Consider the following 20,667-nt stretch of genomic DNA (forward strand, 5'->3'; position numbering starts at 1 on the left):
TCCCAAGGACCAGCCGGTGGCCTGGATGGTTGGAGCGTGGTGCTCCTAACCGCAAGGTCGCAGGTGTGATTCCCACATGGGCCAGTGAGCTGTGCCCTCTACAGCTAAGATTGTGAACAACAGCTCTCCCTGGAGCTGGGCTGCGGTGAGGCTGGCGTGAGCTGCTGCTGTGTGCTGCTGTGGGCTAACACGTGCTACCATGAGCGGTGGTCAGCATCAGTGGCCAGCAGCCATCGTGAGCGGCCAGCAGCCAACGAGAGCTGCTGTGAGCAGCCGACCGAAAACTGGCAACCGACTGCCTCAGCTGGGGGGAGCGCAAGGCTCAGAATACCAGCATGGGCCAGGGAGCTGTGTCCTACACAACTAGACTGAGAAACAACGGCTTGAACTGGATTGGGGGGGAGGGGAGATGGAAGAATGCGGGAAACTCTTCCCAAAATACAGAGTGAACACTTCCTAACTCATTCTGTGAGACCAGCATTACCCTGATACTAAATCAGACAAAAACATCAATCACAAGAAAAGTGCTAAAATTCTCAATGCAAACTGAATCTAGCAGCATATTAAAAGGCTTATGCCCCATGACCAGGTGGGACATATCAAAGGAAGACAAGGATCATTCAATATGCAAAAATCAATATAATATGCATTAAAAGAATGGGGATAAAAGCCACATGATCATTTCAATATAAGAAGCATTTGAGAAAACTCAACACCTTTTCATGATTAAAAAAAAAATCACCTAAGAAACAATGTAAAGGAAATTTATCAACCTGAAATAAAGGGCATCTATGAAAAACAGCTGACATACTAAATACTCTTGCCACTACTATTGAACATTGTATTGGGAGTTCTAGCCAGGGCAATTAGGCAAGAAAAAGAAAAAGCATCCAAATTGGAAACTAAGAAGAATCAAACTATTTCTATTCACAGATAACATGATCGTATACATAGAAAAAAATCCTAAAATACCACACAAAAGGTATTAGAGCTAGTAAATGCATTCAGCAAAGTTGCAGGATAGGATACATGAACATACAAAAATCAGTTGAACAATCTGATTTTTGAACTAGCAATGAACAATCTGAAAATGAAATTAAGAAAATTCCATTTGCAATAATAACAAAAAGAATAAATATTTAAGGATAAATTTAACCAAGGTGGTGAAAGACTTGTATACTGAAAAATACAAAAATATAAAACTTCCCGTGCTCATGGATTGGAAGAGTATTGTTTAGATGGCAATACTCTGCAAATTGATCTACAGATGTGATCCAATCCCTATCAAAATTCCAGCTGCCTTTTTGCAGATATGGACAAGCTGATCCTAAAATTCATATGGAATTACAAGGGACTGCTCCCCAAACTGCCAAAACAGTCTTGGAAAACAACAACAAAGTCAGGGAACCCACACTTCTTAAATCTTAAAATTTACTGCAAATCTATAGTAATTCAAACAGTGTGATACTGCCATAAATATAGGCATATAGACCAATGGGATAGATTTGTGAAATCAACCTAAACATCTCAGCTCAATTGATTTTTGACAAGGGTCCCAGGAACATTCAATGGGGAAAATAATCTCTTCAATAAATAGTGTAGGGACAACTGGCTATCCCCAAGCAAAGGAATGAAGTTGAATCCCTACCTCACATCATATACAAAAATTAAAATAGATGAAAGAACTAAATGTAAGAGCTAAAGCTATAAAAATCTTAAAAGAAAACGAATAAATATTCATGACCTTGGATTTGGCAATGGATTCTTAGATATGAATGACACCAAAAGCACAAGCAACAACAAAATAGATAAATTGGGCTTCGTCAAAATTAAAACTTGTGTTCAAAGAACATCAAGAAAGTAAAAAGACAACCCACAGAATGGGAGAAAATACTTGCAAATTATGTATCTGATAGAAGCCTAGTATCCACAACACATAAAGAACACTTACAACTCAACAACAAAGGGCAACCCAATTTTTTAAATGGGCAAAGGACTTGAATAGTCATTTTTCCAAAAGAAAGAAGACGTAGAAATAGCCAACAAACACATGAAAAGATGCTCAGTATTACTAGTCATTAGGTAAATACAACTAGAAACCACAAATGATATACCACTGCACACCTAGTATGATGGCTATAATCAAAAACACAGATATTGGTGAGAATGTGGAAAACTGGAACCCTTATATATACATTGCTGTTGGGAATATAAAACGGTACAGCTGCTGTGCAAAAACGTTTGGTGGTTCTTCAAAAACTTAAAAAGAGTTGCTATTTGACTCAGCAATTCCATCCCTAGTTATAGACCCAAGAGAAATGAAAACATGTCCACACAAAAACATCTGTGAATGCTTACAGCATTATTCATAATAGCCAAAAAGTGCAAACAACGTGTAATGGAACATTATTCAGCCATAAAAGGGAAACTGATACAGGCTACAACGTGGATGAACCTTGAACACATTATGCTAAATGGAAAAAAGTCTGACACAGGCCACATATTCTATGATTCCATTTATATGAAATGTCCAGAATAGGTTAAGTCCATAAAGACAGAAATATTAGTTTCCAAGGGGTGGTGGGAAGGGAAATGGGAAGTGATGCTTCATAGGTACAGGGTTTCCTTTTGGGATGAACAAAATGTTCTGGAATTAGAGAGTGGTGACGATTGCACAACACTGCAGCCACTGAATTTGTGTAGTTTAAAATGGTTAACAACTTGAATTTTGTGCTATGTGAATTTTACCTCAAAAAATTTTAAAAACTTTAGTGTGCAGACATCCCCTGGGGATCGCATTAAAATGTAGATTCTGATTCAGGAGGTCTGGGTGGGGCCCCAAATTCCACATTTCTGACAAGTTCCCAGGTGAAGCTACTGCTGCTCATCCGTGGCCGTCGTTTGAGTAACAAGGCTACCCAAAGGGCCCTTCCACTGTGTCACCTTGGATTCTGGGTCTCAGGTGCTTCACCTCTGCGAACCAACCCTACCCTGTCCGCCCCTGTAAAGGAGGGCAAGGAAGAACGGACGGACTGGGGGCTCCCAGGTCTGAGCCTGCAGGGAGCTGTGGGCCTCAGGGCATGGGATTAGATGGAGAAGGGGCTGCAGCTATGGGGGTCACTCTGTTAGCAGACACAGAGGGGACCAAAGGAGTAGATTTTATTTTGCACAAAGCTAAGGAAGGACAGCCAGGATGCACGGCTCTGTTTCAGAGGAGAGCTGTTCTGCAGGTTTGTCACTTCCCAATATTGGGCAACTCGGGCTCCGGTGCTCAAAAATGATCTGAAAGAAAGAAGTGTGAGCAAGCAGGGGCTGCTGAAGGCACCCTGCCCTCCCCTCCCAATCCCCCGGGAACTCCTGTGCCAGGGAACAGCTCAAGGAGAAAGCAGGGTGGCAATCCCTCCACTGCCCGGTCAGAGGGATGCCAGTCTTGGCACAGTGGTATTCCTTGGAAGGGAGATGAGAGGAACTGAGGAGCTTGGAGGGATGAAAATGGCCAGTGAAGGAGTCATCTGCTCTGTGTTAGGTTCGTAAGCGGGGCCGGCTCTTCCAGGAACCCTGACCTGATGCTGGGCTGCAGCAAACCCAGGGTAGGGGTGGGAACAGAGAACATTTGGGGTGAGCTGGGGGGGATGCCTTCCCACTTCTGTCCCAAGGAGGAGCTGGAGCCTCTCCCGGCTTGTCCAAGCTACACCCGTGCGGAGGAGCACCCATCCCCAACCCCAAGCTTGTCATCTCTGCCACTAGAGCTGCTCACCATCTCCGAGGAGGTCGGAGGTCGGGCTGAAGGGCCCCGGGGGCAGGTTCCAGGCCAGCTCCTCCAGCTGGCTCAGCAGGCCTTTCACTTCTGCCTCCAGGTGCTCCACTGTCTTCTCCACCGTCTAGAACAAGGAGAGATGGGAACAGGGTGGGGTGGGGGGCAGAAAGAGTCAAGGACAAGAGTGGTGCCAAGTCCTGCTTAATCAGGAGCAGCTGGTGATCCAGTGGGACGAGAACTGGGTGCCAGGGGACCCGAGTCCTCCTCGTCCAGTATCTGCCCCTGCCTGCTTCTCAGTTCCCCAGATCACAGAATCCTAGGGGCCGGCTCTCTAAGTCGACTCCTGGTTCTGGCGCTCAGCGGTTTTTCTCAGGCTTAGATTCGGCCAGAAGCGGCTCTAGGATTCGTCTTCTCTTCACCACGGGGAGCTCACATTCCTTTTGTTGCCCCGCCACCTGGTGGCAACTCTGCCAAATGACAGGTTTGGGATTTTGAAATTTTCTTTATTCAGGGTTCTTAACTTTTTTCTTAAATGAACCCCATTAGTTAGCAGTCTGGTGAAAGTTTCAGACCCCTTCTCAGAAAAATGATTTAATTGAAAAAAATAAAACAGGAATTACAAGGACACCAATTGCATTAAAATATTATTCAAGTATTAAAAATTAAAATTTTGATGTAAAAATTCATGTATTTATTAACTCATTAAATAACATGACCTAACATCAGGTCTAACAACTACAACTTTGATATACTTATTAGAATAAATGATATGTTGAGATATACAACCATAATGGGATGAAATTATCTGATTTCTGTTGATGACAAAAATCACAATACTTTTAACACTACTATGGTTAGGTGTCTGTATTTATAATGAATGGGATGCTATGCTAAGGTTTTTTAAAACAATGAACAATTTCCCCTCCACACACACAATTTTATGGACCTCAGGTTACAAACTGGCTGTGTAACAAAACACAGTGACTGAATTTCCACCTCCCTGTCTGGTCATTATGCAGAGATCTCTGGTGGGTGTAAGCAAGGCCACAGGCGTCGGGGTCTGTTGCGGGCTGGTCAGCTGACAGCCCAGGTAGGGCAGGGAGATGATTAACACGGTCGCCAGGGAACTAGATTGGCCTGGATTTCCCCAATTTTCTAACGCAAGGTTGGCCAGAGCCCTATAAAGCCACCAGCCTGGCAGGTGGCCGTGAAGTTGCAGGTCCTCCCAGGTCACCCTTATTATTACCTCCTCTATGACGTCTAAACGGCCGTGCACAGCCATGTGTGTGTCACACCCTGTGCTTCGAGTGGAGTCTCCTCGGGAGGGGATGAAGGGTTCAGGAGCTGTGGGAAAACAAGTCTAGTCACTATAGGGCCCTCGGTTTCCCTGTAACACTGGAAGCTCCTATAAAGCATTCAAGTGAAAACGGTCACAAAGAGAAAACAAAGAAGGCTAAGTGGGGGTTAGGGAGCAAGTATGGAGCTGCCCCCTTGGGTCTGGCCATGGTCACCTGCAGACCCAGATGAGCCTACTGAAGGAGGTGCTGCCTGAACTGGGTAAGGTAAGGGAGGGAGGAAAAGTCTCCTCGAGGGAGAATGGCATGTGCAAAGATAGGCATGAGTTAGCATGGCTCAGTGTACAAACCCTCGGCAGTTTGGAGTGGCTGGAAACTACAGGTGGTGGGAGATGACACTGGAGAGGTGCATCATGGAAGCAAAGCCTGAGGCCCTAAAAAACAATCACGATGTTTGTTTTAGGGTTTATGTTAACTGAAGAGTCACATAGTCTTATATGGATGTTTTAAATACAGAGAATGGATTGGAGGCATGTGTCTTTGAAGGGAGGAGGTTGCTGGAGTAATCAGTGTAAGAAGTGATGAAAGGGAGCAGCAGCAGTAGGAATAGAGAGGAAGGAACTGAGTGGAGATATTTCAGTGGTAGCATTGACATTGCTGACCAGTTAGTAACAACATTTGAGGAGTGCTTACCACATACCACATAGTATGCTAAACAAATAGGTTCACTCAATCAACCTCTACAACAATTTATTATTATCCCCAATTTACACATAAGGAAATTGATGCACAGAGGGGTGAAATGATATGTCCAATGTCACTCAGCTAGTAAGTGGAAGATTTGAGGTTCAACCCTTGATGCATCATTTTTCTCCCCAATGTTGGTTCCCCCTTGGCTCTTCCTGGCACCGCCAACCCTCACACGGGTAGTCTTAGAGCCCTGGTTCTGTAAGGTGACACTATATCTTCTATTTTGAGATTTAAACCTTTAGTGCAATTCGATTTACCAGTGTACTTTGGCTTGGCATTTTTTCAGTTTTTCTTTGCTTTGCTTCCCTCCTCCTCCTGCCAGACCTTAATAATTCTGTTTACTATACATTTATTTTGCATACCAGTTTCAATGGTTCTCTTTACTTCCAGGCCATGTGCATGCCTGGCCCAGTGACATGAAGTTTTTGCATCTGCACAGGATCCACTTCTGTCCCTGGGACACACCAGCCTCTGGGAAGTGCTTTTTTCCTGGAGTTACCTGGCCAACTTCTCCTTTCCTTTGTTCTGCCTCTCCTTGCATGCCTATAAAACCTTTTGGCAATATTAAGAGCAGGAAGGCAATCTATGCAACAGAGTCCACTGCCTTCCCTTTATGCTGGCATTTTGGAATAAATATGCTTTTCTTTCCACCAACCTCACCTCTTGAGTCTTGGCTTTTGTGTGGCAAGCAGCCAACCCTTTGCATGGTAACAGTTCTGAGCTGAGGTTTCAGAGTTGGTGCTCTGCAATGCCTGCAGGGTATCAGTTAGCTGGAACCTTGGAGACCGCTGACACTCAGGGTGAAGGATACTGTCCCAGAAACTAAGAAGTAAAGAGCTTTACAGAAGATGAAGCGGACAGCATGATCTAAAGCATCATGGAGGTATAGCAAAGGCTGGAAAAACAGAGCAATGGGAAAGTTACAGCTAAATTCCACCCCAGCACTTTCAGCGAAGTGGTGGCAGTGATAAAAGTGAACTGGCATCTTAAGAGGACTAACCATAGAGCTGGGAGGACCATGGGTGGACCTGGGTCCCTTGTTAACTCTCTAGTCCTGACTTCCTGTTAAACTTTGTGGTAACTTTCGGGGGGGGGGGGGGCGGGGGGGGCGGCGAGAGATGCTAATAAATAGAACAGCCATCTTGGACTTGGGACTCTTCTTCACGTGGGCGGTCAGTGGGAGCACTCGTCGTGAGTGTGCCTCTGTACTCCTGGGGTGACCTCGTTTCTTTTTCTTTTCCCGAATAAACCGTTCTTTTGGTGAATTTTCTGACGAGTTATTTTTTGCCAATCGACAGAAGCAAAGCAAAGTTTAGACTGCAGTGGGATGAGAAAGGAAGGAGAGGTCAGAAGGTGGAAACTTGGATCCTGGAAAACGTTTTCAGGAAGCATGGCTGTGAAGGAAAGGAGATCAGATCGCAAAGTCTAGAGGATGTTTATTGTTGTCGTTTCTGTTGTTTTAAGCATTGAAGAAACACAGCCATGCTTATAGGCTGAAGGACAGGAAGAAGACAGAACTAAAGGAAGGCATTTCCTGAAGAGATGAGAGGCCACAGAATCCAGAAAGGGTGGTGGGGGTTAGGGGCAATACATGGAAGGAAGAGAGAGGGGACACAGCAAAAATGGGTAAAAAAGTTCTACGTAGAGGGCCAAAAAGTTGAGTGATTTCCCACCTGATAGCTTCTATTCATCCTGTAAAATGAAGAGAATCATCTGCTGAAAATTCATGTAGGGTTAAGAAAGAGGAGAGCTAGTTGTTGAATTTTCAGGAATTCTGTGAGTGGGTTATTAAACATAGCCACTGATAAGACAGGGGTTGTAATGGTGGCACTATTAATAAATCTTCTATTTTGAGATTTGGCCCTCTGGTATAATTCAATTTAACAAGTGTAATTTAGCTTGGGACTTTCAGAAAGTTTTTTTCTCTTTTCTTTGCCTTCCTTCCTTCTGAAAAACCTTAATGACTCTGTTTACTATACATTTAATATGCATACCAATTTCAATGGTTCTGTTTACTTTGGCCATGCAGGCCCTATGACTTGGGAAAGGTTTTGCACCTGTATGGGATCCACTCCTGGTTCCAACTTAAATCTACATAACATATACAAAGGTTCTGATAACCAGTTTAACTCCACCTTCCCCTACCTCAGTGGACAAAGCCGAACTCAACTGAAAATTCCACTGCAGGCTGAAGCAAGTTACATTCTGGTTAGCAAATATAAAACTTCGGAGGAAACAAAGACTGTGCAATAGTTCTGAGCAGACTCTGCCCAGCTGACCCTCCTCTTACTTTAATAAATCTTCCTTCTGTATTTCTAACTGCCTCATGAATACTTTCACAACCCGCGAATTAGCAGCCACAACAGCCAATAAAATGGGAGCGATAGTGAGAGAATTCACACCACGAAAATTGGCAATTTTTTTTTCTTTTCCTTTTGTTTACAGCCAGTCCACCAGCACACCACTGAGTAGGGGGCTTGAATAAAGAGAAGGCTCCCGGGCTGGCTTGGTAGCTCAGGTGGTTGGAGCACTGTGCTCCTAATGCCAAGGTCGCAGGTTTGATTCCCACATGGGCCAGTGAGTTGCGCCCTCTACAGCTAAGATTGTGAACAACAGCTCTCCCTGGAGCTGGGCTGCTGTGAGCAGCTGGAGGTTGGTGTGAGTTGCCGCAGGCTACCGTGTGCCACCATGAGCCGCCGGTACCCAGCGTGAGTGGCTGGCAGCCATCGTGAGCAGCCAGTAGCCAGCGAGAGCTGCCATGAGCGACCCATGGTCAACTGCCGACTGACTGCCTCAGTCCGGGGGAGCGCAAGGCTCATAATACCAGCATGGGCCAGGGAGCTGTGTCCTACACAACTAAACTGAGAAACAATGGCTTCAACGGGAGTGGGTGGTGGGAGGCGGAAGAAGGGGGGAAATAAAAAGAGGGCTTCCAAAAGGGATGAGGAGGACGAGGAGACTGTGCAGGAGGACCTAACATCAATGAGGAACGTTGGAAGCACCAGCCCTCCCCCAGCAGCTCAGCACGCTGGGTGGAGCAGCAAAGACAGATGGCTGGATGGAGCTGAAACCTGGGAGTCTGCAGGATGAATGTGGTGGAGAGCAAGAGAGCAAAGGAATGGAAGATTTGGCCAGCACAGGGTTGAGGGGACGAGCTCTGGAGTCTAGCTTGCATAAGAAGGAAGGAGGCTAATAAGAGGGTCAATAAATTGGGGAAAACGGAGGGGCTGAAGGGACTGGAGGTCTTGATGCGATGATGGGAGGAGCCAAAGGCAAAAGTGGTAAGGGATACTGCAACTTCAGCTTTTAGAGGCGGAGTAGCTTCAGATTGGCAATATCAAGATTCTGGCCATGGATGTGGCCATCTGACGCAGAGAGGGTTTAAAAGTTACTGGACTTGATTGCTCAAGGTACAAAACTCTTGTAACTGTAAGACCTTGGTGTTAGTTGTATTGCCCAAGAGGACGTTTCAAGTTGCCCAGAAGGTTGGCAGGGCTTGAGGTCAGGAAGGAGATGATGAGCCATTTTGCTGGTGATGAGTGTGTCACTCTGAGAGGTTGAGTGACTTGCTTAAGGTCACACAATCAGCAAATGACTGGATCCCCAAGCACCCTGGCCTTCTCTTGACCCCACTTCAGCAAGCTGGCTGACCCCTCCCTCTGGAGCTCTGCTGGAGTCCCCCTGCCCTGAGATTCTCTGGTTCCAACTGTCTGGATCCCAGCTCTTCCACTCAGGGGTGAGAACCAACAGCAGAGACAAAACTTCCTTCTACTCTGAGCATCTTTTGAGGAGAACATGTTTGTGTTTTACATTCTCCATTTCATTTTTCCCCTCCACTGAACTTACAAAAAGCCCCTTCAAAGGACAATGGTCTTCATGTTGACTCTGGGAAAAGAGGGGGATGTTATAGTGGTGCCTTGGGTTACTTTTTGTTTTAAGGGAGTCTTTTAGAGAGCCATATTGAAATATTTACAGATGAAATGCTATGATGTCTTGAGATTTATTTTAAAATAAACAAGAGCTGGGTGTGGGAGGAGGCATGGATGGGAGAACAGAGCAAACAAGATTGGCCAAGATTAGTAATTGTTGAAATTGGGTAATGGGACATGGGAGTTCACTGCACTCTTCTCTCTACTTTCGTGTATGTGGCTTAAAAATTTCCATAATAAAAGCCAGGTGCCTGATGGGTTGTTAGCAAAAAGTAGAAGCCATTGTGGGCTGCATGCATTAATGTAAAATGTTCAGAACAAGAAGGGGGGATGGTCTGAGAGACCCCACCTGGAGGGCTGTGCTTCATTCTGGGCCATGTGTCCTGAGAAGGCCTTCGAGGGCTGAACAGGTCTAGAGCTGGCCAGGGTGAAGGGACTCCGAATTCTGATTCATTTGTCTCAGCTGAAAGGACTGGGGTGCTCAGCCTGGAGAGGAAAAACTTCAAGGGGGCCAGGACGAGCTCTTCTGGCCCACAGGGAGGGCTGTCAGAGACAAGATGGCTGTTCCAGTGTGGGTCTGTGTCCACACCCACCCTCTGCAGGCTCTGCCCCGGGGTCTTTGGCCAAATTTTTCTCCTGAGCTTCACCTGGCCTCTCTCAGACCCTAACCTACTCTTCCCCCCTCACCATCTCCCCAGCTTAGGCCAAGAGGAAGCATTGTGACCCTGCCGGCCAAGTGGGGATCTGCCAGCTTTGTAAGTCATGAACAGCATGAGTCTGCTCCCCCCATTGGCCTAAAACATACTGTTCTTTACGTGTCTGTGCTGAGGTCTAACTTGGCTCCAAAGCCCCTCCAGGGAAAAGGCTGGGCTGAGGTTGCTCTCCACATCACACAGCACTAATCTCTCACATCTGGATAGAACTGCGCCCTGAGCTCCACCGCCCCACTGTCCATGAGCTCATCCAAGCCTCCCGACCAGCTCATCTGAGAAAGCTGGGGCAGAGCCAGGGCCAGGGCTCTGCACTGCTGCTCTCCCCCACGTGGGTCCCCATGGCATTGACCTCAATGCATGGTGGCAGAAAACACGGTGGACAGCCTCATTCTCAGCCCAGCTCAGCCACGAATTGGTGTGGGCCTGTGGGACACGTTGTGCTGCCTCCTCTGTAACCGGGTGGGATAGGCCTATTATCTGAGGCACTGCTGCCCAGATACAGCTCATCCATGATGTTGCTCTGTCTTTCAGAGCCTGCCGAGAGGCCTCAAAAATTAACTACAAGGACAGAAATGGGATGAGTCAAGGATAAGTTGCTTCCTGAACCAGAAGCTCCACCAAGGCAAGACCTGGGGTGTGCCTGCCTTTTTCTTTTTCTTTTTCTTCAGCTTGTGCATGTACCACACACACGTCTTGGTGCCTCAGCTTCTTCATCAGCAGAAAGGAGCTCATGATAACACCTGTTTCACGGGGTTTAGAAAGTGCAAACAAGAGAAGGAATGAAGAAGGCCGAAGGATTACCTTGACCAACTTTGAGCAGCTGAGGTTGTAGTTACCCAGTCATCTCTTCCTTCCTTCCTTCACTCCCTCCCTCCCTACCCAAGCCAGTTGGGAAATGCACTTTCTTGGATGCCGGATTGTTTTCTCTGGCCTGGCTCCCACTCAGGGCCTTTCTGCACCCTGGATGGTGGCCAAGGGTGGAACGTTGTGCGCTGGTGAAAACAGGCTGCCAGTGGAGGCCAGAGGCCCAGGGGGAGGCACTGGGCTCACTTTTCCAGTTAAAGAGACATGGCCACTGGGTCCCCCTTAGAGGCAGGAAGTATGGCTCACTCTCAATTACAAGCAGAGGAGACTCTTTGTATCTAGGACTCCAACACTAAGAAAGCACCCACAACTCACAGGATTTCTGCCATGCTGGTGATGACAAATACTTTCTCTGGTGACCCTGAAAGGTGCTAGTGTGCCTCCTAAATCATCAAAAGCACTTTGCTTTGACCAGCAACTCTTTTCACTTGGGGGTTAATTATATTTGACCACATTCAATATAATAGAATAATAAAATTTTACCACATTCAATATTTGTATTACAATTTGTGATTCATTCAAAACCATCAGTGGTTTTTAAAAATTATTTTAAGCAGAAGAATATTATTTTCAAACAATTATATGAAGAACTTCAATCTGTGGAACTGCTCTGGCTGAAACAGGAGAGGGACCCTCAGGCTCCCAAACAGACAGCTCAGATTCTGAGGAACATTTTTGTTTTGTTTTGTTTTGGGAGAGAGACCTGTCCTGCTCCCTTGGTTTCTGTTCGTTTTCCAGATGGGATTTGAGCCCAGCCAATCACTCTGAGAGCTTAGAAATGTTATTCCAAGACCTTCAGTATCTGGTTAAGTTAGTATTTTGCTTGATACAAGCTAGGCTGCTGTAACAAAGAGCCCCCTTCAATTACACACATGTTTATTTCTTTCTCATGTATCAGTTCAGAGGTAGACTGGCTGGTGGTCAGGGCTGGCAGGCAGCTATGCTCCATGAGGCTGTACAGAAACCAAGATTCCTTCTATCTTGGAATCCTATGTTTTTAATTCACTGGGCTATAATGTACTAGAACATTCCAAAACTCCCGCAATGCTGAGAGGGTCTAAGAAGCCATCCAGGATAAACCTCTCTCTGCGCTCTGAAAAGAACACAAGGCTGGGAGTCAGACGCAGTCCCACCGCCACTCTTACCGACCACATTCTTTGCCTCTCACTACCTTCCGCATTGGCAAGGGATCTGCCCTGCTCTGTCTACTTTGCAGGAATGCTGTGTCGCTCAAACGGGATCCTGCACTTGAAGATGCCTTGGAATTGCCAAGTGATGGGAAATGCCATGTAGGGGCGTTTACCAGTGAGCTGAAGACAGAGCAAGCAGTGCAAGTCCCTCATGGCTCCCTTTCGCCACATGGAGCCAGTGCTCTTGGCTAGATCACTCCAACCAGCTCTCCCCAAGACAGGGAGGCATCTGCTCTAGAACTAAACCCATGCAGGGGTCCAAGTGATGCTTGCGAGGGGCTTCTCCATCAAGCACACAAAGGACGCAGCACCTGGCTCTCCGCGCTCTTTGAAGCCATTCCCACTTGCTGGACTCTTGTTTTCTTCACCTTTAGAATGAGCATAACCATACTCTATATTCAAAGTTACTCTCGATTTGTGATCACTTATTATGTGCCAAGGTTTATGTTGAGTCTGTACATGTATTATCTCATTTAATTCTGTGAGTTCAGTATGCTTATATCTTTTATTCACAGATTAGAAAAGCAAAGATCAGAAAGGTTGAGTAATATACCCCAGATCATGCAGCTCGCAGGGGGTGGGGACAAGATTTGAATCTGCCTGACACTGTCTATACTATGCCCTGGCAGTGGTGTGACCTTCTGTAAACTAAGGGCCTCCCACTTGGGGCCTCAGCAGCCTCCTCTGTAAAAGGAGGGGATGGACAGGTGTGGGCCAAAGGGGACCTATACACCTGACACCTTTGCAGCTGTCTTGAGTCCCCACAAAAGCCCAAATGTGTGCCTTGGATCCAACTGTCTTTGAAGCTTCACTCCCCGCAACATTTATTTTTGTGAGAAGATATTCTGTGATCCTCACAAAAGCCCTTCAGCATCTTCCTCTTTCACCCACAGCAAAAAGCAGAATCGCAATGGAAGATAGATATTCACAGGACCTGGAGTGGTCAGCAGTGGACAGTGAGAGCTTCTCCAAGGCACTGAGGCATGAGTGAGAATGATTACACTGGCTGAAAGGACCAGGCTGTAGTACTTCAGATCCTTCTGATAGCCAAATAGGAAAGGAAATCAGCTGAAGCCTTAACTTAAAACAACAACAAAAATTCTCTGCAAATGACACAAAACAGTTTGCTTCACTTAATAAGACCTTTTACAGATCCATATAAAAAAATCTCAATACCATGGGCCAGCCAAATGGCTCAGTTGGTTATAGCACGAGTTCTGAACAACAGGGTTGCTGGTTTGATTACCACATGGGCCAGTGAGCTGCGCCCTCCACAACTAGATTGAAGACAATGAGCTGCTGCTGAGCTTCTGGAGGGGCGGATGGATGGCTCAGCTGGTTAGAGCGCAAGCTCTCAACAACAAGGTTGCCAGTTCAATTCCCACAAGGGATGGTAGGCTGCGCCCCCTGCAACTAAAGGTTGAAAACGACAACTGGACTTGGAGCTGAGCTGCGCCCTCCACAACTAGATTGAAGGACAACTTGACTTGGAGCTGATGGGCCCTGGAGAAACACACTGTTCCCCAATATTTGCCAATTTAAAAAAAATTCCCAATACCACAATTGAAAAGGCTAAAGAATTCACAAGAATTAGTAGAAATGAACACTATGCATTTGAAGAAAAAGTCCAACTTCAGTAGTAATCAAAGAAATGTAAATTAAAGCCAAAAGGACCATCTTAAGGTACTCTTGCAAAAAAAAAAAAATAATAATCTGGAATTAGATCAAGCTTCTAGATCTAACTACCAGTTTATAGACAATACAGGGGAGGGAAGAACATTTAAATGGCACCTGGGGGATGCAATCAGATAAAAATCTAAATGTGGAAAACTATAGGACAAACAACCCAGTTTCTTCAACAAATACATTTTAAGAAAAAAAGGATGGAGGTAGAGAACTATGTTAAGAGAAACTTAACAGATATATCAAGCAAAAGCAACATATGCACTTTCTTGGGATCAAACAAAACAAATGTAAAAACATAATGCAATCAGGGACATTTGAACCGTGATTAGATATTTATGATATGAATATGTCCACTTTTAGGGTGTGACAATGGTATTGTAGTTATGTTTGTTAAAAGATTACCTAGCTTTTAGAGATAGTTAAGGAATATTTAGAGATGAAAATATATGAGGTGTGGAATTTCCTTCAAAATCATCGGAAGGAGGGAATTATAGGTGAAACAAGATTGCCCATGAATTGATACTTGTTGAAGCAGGGTAATAGGTGCATGGGGTTCATTATATTATTTTGCCGGCAAACCTCACCTTATTGCACTTCACAGATACTGCGTTTTTTACAAATTGAAGGCAAGACCCTCCACCAGCAAAAGATAACATATGACTCACTGAAGGCTCAGCTCGCTGAAGACTCAGAGGATGGTTAACATTTTTTAGCAATAAAGTATTTTTAAATTATTGTATGTACATTTTTAAAGACAATGCTATTACACACTTAATAGACCACGGAATAGTGTAAACCTAACTTTCATGTGTATTGGGAAACCAAAAAAAATCATGTGACTCACTATATTGCAATATTTGTTTCATTGTGGTGGTCTGTAACTGAACCCACAATATCGCCAAGGTATGCCTTTATATCCAAAAGATTTCATAATCAAAAGTTAAGAAACACAATGGTATATTGTCTGAAGTCTGAAAGATTATACACAAGAATGTGTGAACTCAATATGAAATTACATTAACACATTTATACTTTCCTCTTTTTTTCTGTAGCAATGAGCACTCATAATCAGAAAGAAAATAAAGTTTAAAAATGGTTTTAAATGAAAGAGTATGTACCAGTCATGGCTAAAGGGGCCACAAAAAGTCAGCCACTTGTGGGCAGTGGCCAGCTCCTCCCCTCTGGGGAACACAGACTGCTTTGTCTCCTCTGCTCCAGAAGGTGGGGGCTGCAGGGGAGGGTGAGGGTAAAGGAAAGAAAAAGAAAAAGAAGGACGTGCACTGTGCAGAGCCATTCCTCACCCAGACTGTGAGGTCCTCTTAACAGGTGAAGAAACTGAGGCTCAGAGAGATCAATGGAGCTGAAGGGATGAGAGAAGTAGCCAGTGTGTTGACACATGTTCCATGCTGGGTGCTTCCTCTTTTGTCCAATTCCCGCAGACAGCTCTGTGGGATGGGGATCGTTCTCCCCAACTTACAGAGGAGGAAACAGACTCGGAGGGGTGAAGCACCTTACCCAAGGTTACTCAGCCAGAGGCTGCCCAGGGTCAGGACTGGCCTCCATTCTTTCCCTGTGCTCACTCCCACAGTTCATTGTACCCTGAGGTGGTCTTGGGGGGTGCAGGTGGGGCTTCCATCCTAAAGCGGAGCACTTTGCCTGGGTGACTCAACACCCGCTGGCTCCAGGGTGATGGGGGAGCAGCCTGGCCTGGGGACAAGGGCCTGACTGAAGGGGCAGGAGGTCTGGATGCTCTCTCTGGGCACCACTGTGGACCCGAGCCTTCTGCTCACCTGAACAACTAGGATGAGCACGAGCTGCCTCTGGCGAAGACCTGTGTGAGACGCTGGGTAACTGGGAACGTGGCTTGTAAACTTTCAGTATTGTACAATATGCAGAGTCTCAGGGTGGAGGATTGAGCATCTGTGTGGACAGTAAGTACACTTGCCTCACCTGAGCACTAGCACTGCTGGCAGGAGAGCAGAGGGGATAGTACAAGACAAAGAACCCAGCCAGCACAGCACCCCGAGGGCCTCTCCCTCTTGAATCCCTTCCCTCTCTGCCCAAAGCAGCTCAGGCCCTTGGTGAACCCTGGAAGCCTGGAGACTGGCCTCCCCACCCCAACTGCAGAGCTCCTCAGGCCACCTGAGAAGTGAAGCTGTGGCCTTTATCCTGGGGCCACCTGCCTGGCCCTTGACTGGCCGTGCTGGGCCAGGCCTGGGGCATCTGCATGTTGGAGCTCAGCTTCCAAGGCAAGGGCTTACCAGGCCTGGGCGCCTTCACTGGCTCCCGCCCTCGGGAAGGAGCTCAGGCTGGGCGGGGTGGGGGCTGCCCCACCCTGAGGGTGATCCTAGTCTCCTCCTCTCTCACCTTCAATAATCGGGTTTCAACACTCTCTTCCTTTTGGTCTCTCAAATCTTTCTCTTTCCCTCAATTCTCTCTCTCTCTCTCTCTCTCTCTCTCTCTCTCTCTCTCTCTCTCTCTCTCTCTCTCTCACCTCTTGCCATGTTAGTCGCTCTATTGCTTTCCCTCTTGTTCCGTTTGCCTCTCACACTTTTTTCTTTCTACCTCCTATCACAGTTCATGGTTCACACCCATCTGTTTATCTCCAAAGTCTCTCCGCCTTAGCCTCTACCTTCCTTTTAGTCTTCCCTCTCGCCTCTCTCCAATCTTCTCTGTCTTTCTGCCTTTATTTCTCTGCCTTTTTCTTTCTCTCCCTGTTTTCTCTCACCATTTTCCCTCTCTCTCCATCTGGCTCTGTTTCCAGCTTACTCCCTCCTCCTTCTCTAGCTCTCTCCCACCTCACCACGCTCTCCCCTGAGCCCGCCCGCCCGGGCCCCACTCACCGGCGTCGGCGCCCGCGGCGCGGAGCAGGGAGAGCCCGGCCAGCGCGCAGAGCAGGGGCCGCATGGTGCCGTCTGCCCGCCGCCACCCTCCCCGGGATCGCGCCGGTCCGCCCGGGAGGAAATGCTCGCAGTCCCAGCCAAAATTCCTGGGCGGCTCCGGGCTTTCTGGCTCAAACGAACCCGCCCCCTCCAGAGGCCCCTCCACACCCCGCGCGGAGCCCAGAGACCCTGCGGGCGGAGGGCGGACATGCCAGCCTTGGGCGCCTGCCCGGGAAGGGGCCTCCCTGGAGTCCCCGTTATGAGCCCATTTTACAGACCGGCCAACTGAAGCTTAGAGAGCAGTGCCTTCCTCCGGTTACCCACAGCTATGGCACTGCACCCCTGACTGCACGGAGTGTGAAAGCTTTTCTCTGACCGCATACATATAAGTCCTTAACTCTAATTGCACGGGACAGTGTCTGGCCTTGAGAAGTGGTATCTGCCTTCTATAGAAACGTTCTGGTCTGCTAACGGTGTAATAATATTAGAAGGTAATTTTTTAAAAAAAGGTAAAATCATGACTTTCATACAGATGTAAAATGAGCATGTGCTGAAGATTTTACTTAACTCATTATTAATGAGGGGATCAGTAAGAGGTGACAACCAGCTCAAAGGATAGACACAGACTTGGCATATTGACGCGAATGTGCAAATAGAGGTAAAACTGGCTTCTTCCACACAGTGAAGGGGAGAATTAATTGAACCTACAAAAGGAATAATTTGCATACCTATAGAAAAATTATTTTGCTTTGCTATTTATGACTTACAGACTTGTAAAATGGCTTAAGAGCAAAGAAAGGCCCAGAACCCTAATAGAATGAGAATCAGAATCAGAGTGTTCAGCAAACACTTACCGTCTGTTTGAGACAGTGTTAGGTAGAATCTAGGGGAGGAAGGAAACAAAAGAATTCTCATATTCACATCTAGGGTTTCCAGGCGGGAATCCCCGCCCATTCTCAGGATTTTTTGTTTTTCCGTTCCCAAATCCTGAGAAAAGTTGGTCGGGAAATTGGGAAAATCGACTTCTTGAACCCAGTAATACCCACAATGGGAAATAAACATACTACTCACAATGTATCTCTTAGACATTTTTCCTATTTATTGCTAGGGTTTCCGGGTGAAAATTCCCGCCTGTTTTCAGGAATTCTTTTCACTTTACCGTTCCCAATTCCAGAGAAAAGTTGGTCAGGAAATCGGGAAAATCGGCCCCTTGAACCCAGGTGGTTGGCAGTATCGGCCATCACTTTGAGGAAACGATTCATTGTGAAGAATAGAAAACAGTTTATATCTCGGGATTCGGGAACGGGAAAGCGAAAAAAATTCCTGAGAACAGGCGGGGATTCCAGCCAGGAGACTATTCACACATGTCTGCCCTCAAGGAGTTCCGTCTATTATCCACCATAATATTAATAAACTTTGATCGGTTTACCTCTGTATACACCCCCTCTTTGATCCTCACTGCAACTCCATGAAGGGCAGAGGGTCAGAGATGTTAAGAACCTTGCTGATAGTCACCAGCTGGTGTAATGTAGTCATATTTGAATCCAGTTCTGCTACCTCTATAGGCTGGCCCTTAGATAATAATATAAACCGCGTCCCTGAGACCCCGGTTGTCTTTCTTCGTTCTAAGCAAGCCAAGAATAAGAGCTGGATGGGTTTTTCAGCGAACTTCAAATCCACCTCCCTCCAGTTTAGAACCTAATTCTAACCCTCATTCACGAGAAACACCCACCCAACAACTGCAAAAAAAAAGTTATGTTTGTGTGAAAACAAAAGCAGCCCTCACATCTGTGCTGCAGAGCCTTGAGTGCCAGTGGAGCAAGCACCTTCATCACCAAGCCCAGGAGGATGTCTTTATCCAGCAAGGGCCCCCATCAGGGTTAACTGGAGCCCTTGCAGATCAATGTTGCCTCTCTGCATTTCCTGTTATCAACTGTGGCTGTGCAGTTGTCCCGGACAGTTACTACACTAACCAGAAACCCTCACTTCTCACTTCTTCCTCCAAGGTAACAGTCTAAGGCACAGAAATTCCCATTCTGAGTCAGCAGATCTTGGATCTAATTTTGCAGACTCTCATGGGGATTAGGATGCCCAGATGGGCTGGTTCAGAAGAAGGATTTATTACAAGAATGCCAAGAATTTCTCATACTTGGCAGTAGGACATTCCTCAGTAAGTCAGGTGGGACAGTTGACAAGGAACAGCCAAACCCACAGGGATTCTTGCAGCTCAGAACCAGTGGGTTACCTAATATTTTGAATTTGCAATAAAAACGACACACATATAATACTTTCTTGTTGTGGTAGAGTCACAAAGGCAGAAAGCAGATAGAGGAAAACAAGAAACTCCTCCCCATCACTAACTCCCCCTACCCAGCAATTCCAGCTCAGTCCCCTCAACTTGGTGGATGCTTCAGTTCCTTGTCTGTGCATTCCCTATCTATCTAATATATATTCAGACACAAACATGTGTACATGGGATTGAATAATAGACATTTTGGGGCTTTGCTTGCACACTCATGTTTATCTCAGTCATAACATCAAATCTGGAAGATCATTCTATTAGTACACATAAATCTAACTTATTCCTTTGAAAAGTTGCAAAATATCTCATGAATGATGGACCATTATTTGTCAGACAATCCATTACTGATGGATATGTAGTTTGTTTCTTTTTTCATCCCAGATATAAATCATGCTTCAATGAACATCCTTTTGCATGTATCTTTAGGTACGTATTACATATTCATGGATTTCTGAAAGGCTAGATTCCTGGAAAAGAAATCTTTGAGTCAGAGGGCCTTTTACATTTTGCTAGATATGTCCCAAACTGCTACTAAGCCGCAACACAGGGCCTGGCCCTGAGAACCCTACTCCAAGGGCCCCGGATTAATCCAATTCTGTGTTGGATCCCATTCTGTGTGCCACAGGGGGCGCTATTTACATAAAGTACTTCTCTAGAGGCGAGACCTGAAGTTGTAGATCTAGCAGCCTTGTGCATTCTCCAACACTGGATATCTATCTTTTAAACTTTGGACAATTTGATGATGAAAAATGTTACCTTGTTGCTTTCATTTACTTGCAATTTATTATGAGTGAAGTTGAGCTTTATTTGCGTATTCAAATACTTTTTTTCTTTCCCCCTTGTCTTTACATATTCTGATTATTAAGTCAGTGTCTGTTATGTATTTATATATTGGCAACGTTTTCTTCCATTCTACCATTGTCTTCAACTTTCTTTAGGGTGTCTTTCATCATACAGAAGTTTTAGATATTTAAATAGGTAGCCAAATCTCTCAATATTTTCTTTTATAGCTTCTAGGTTTTACAACTTGTTTATGATTCCTCACATCAAGACCATAAAAATATATTTCAATATTTTCTTCAAATAGTTTAAAGATTTTTTTAAAAAAAGGCATAATCTTTAATCCATCTAGAATTTTTATGTGGTTGCAAGGACAGATTCAAACTTAAATGTTCTTCCCAAATGGACATCTAAATATCCTAATGCTCTTCACTGCATAGTTCCTCCTTTAGCCACTAATTTGAATGTAAAATAAATTGTTGGTTAGCATTCACTCCCCAGTGGAGTTCCAGAAAATCT

The 20,667-nt window shown here is 45.7% G+C and overlaps 1 protein-coding gene across 6 annotated transcripts; it reads right to left on the reverse strand.

Annotated features, from left to right (window-relative positions):
• Positions 1–2,501: 2,501 nt before the first annotated feature.
• On the reverse strand, positions 2,502–17,338 carry PLAC9 (placenta associated 9). Of its 6 annotated transcripts, none has more exons than XM_074339684.2 (5): positions 17,028–17,338; positions 15,486–15,544; positions 5,004–5,101; positions 3,758–3,881; positions 3,294–3,574 (listed from the first exon to the last, which is right to left on the reverse strand). In XM_074339684.2, exons 3-5 carry the CDS (start codon positions 5,037–5,039, stop codon positions 3,414–3,416), a joined length of 321 nt encoding a protein of 106 aa, XP_074195785.1. In that variant the 5' UTR covers positions 5,040–5,101; positions 15,486–15,544; positions 17,028–17,338; the 3' UTR covers positions 3,294–3,413. The 6 variants fall into 6 exon arrangements, with proteins under 6 accessions (XP_074195786.1, XP_074195785.1, XP_074195784.1 ...); XM_074339683.2 differs by lacking the exon at positions 15,486–15,544 and adding an exon at positions 15,975–16,104; XM_074339685.2 differs by lacking the exons at positions 3,294–3,574; positions 15,486–15,544 and adding an exon at positions 2,502–3,282 and having other exon boundaries at positions 17,028–17,198.
• Between the last annotated feature and the right edge of the window lie 3,329 nt (positions 17,339–20,667).

Source organism: Rhinolophus sinicus, chromosome 15 (assembly GCF_057876585.1).
Source record: "Rhinolophus sinicus isolate RSI-liver-muscle chromosome 15, RSI-T2T, whole genome shotgun sequence".
Lineage (NCBI taxonomy): Eukaryota > Metazoa > Chordata > Mammalia > Chiroptera > Rhinolophidae > Rhinolophus > Rhinolophus sinicus.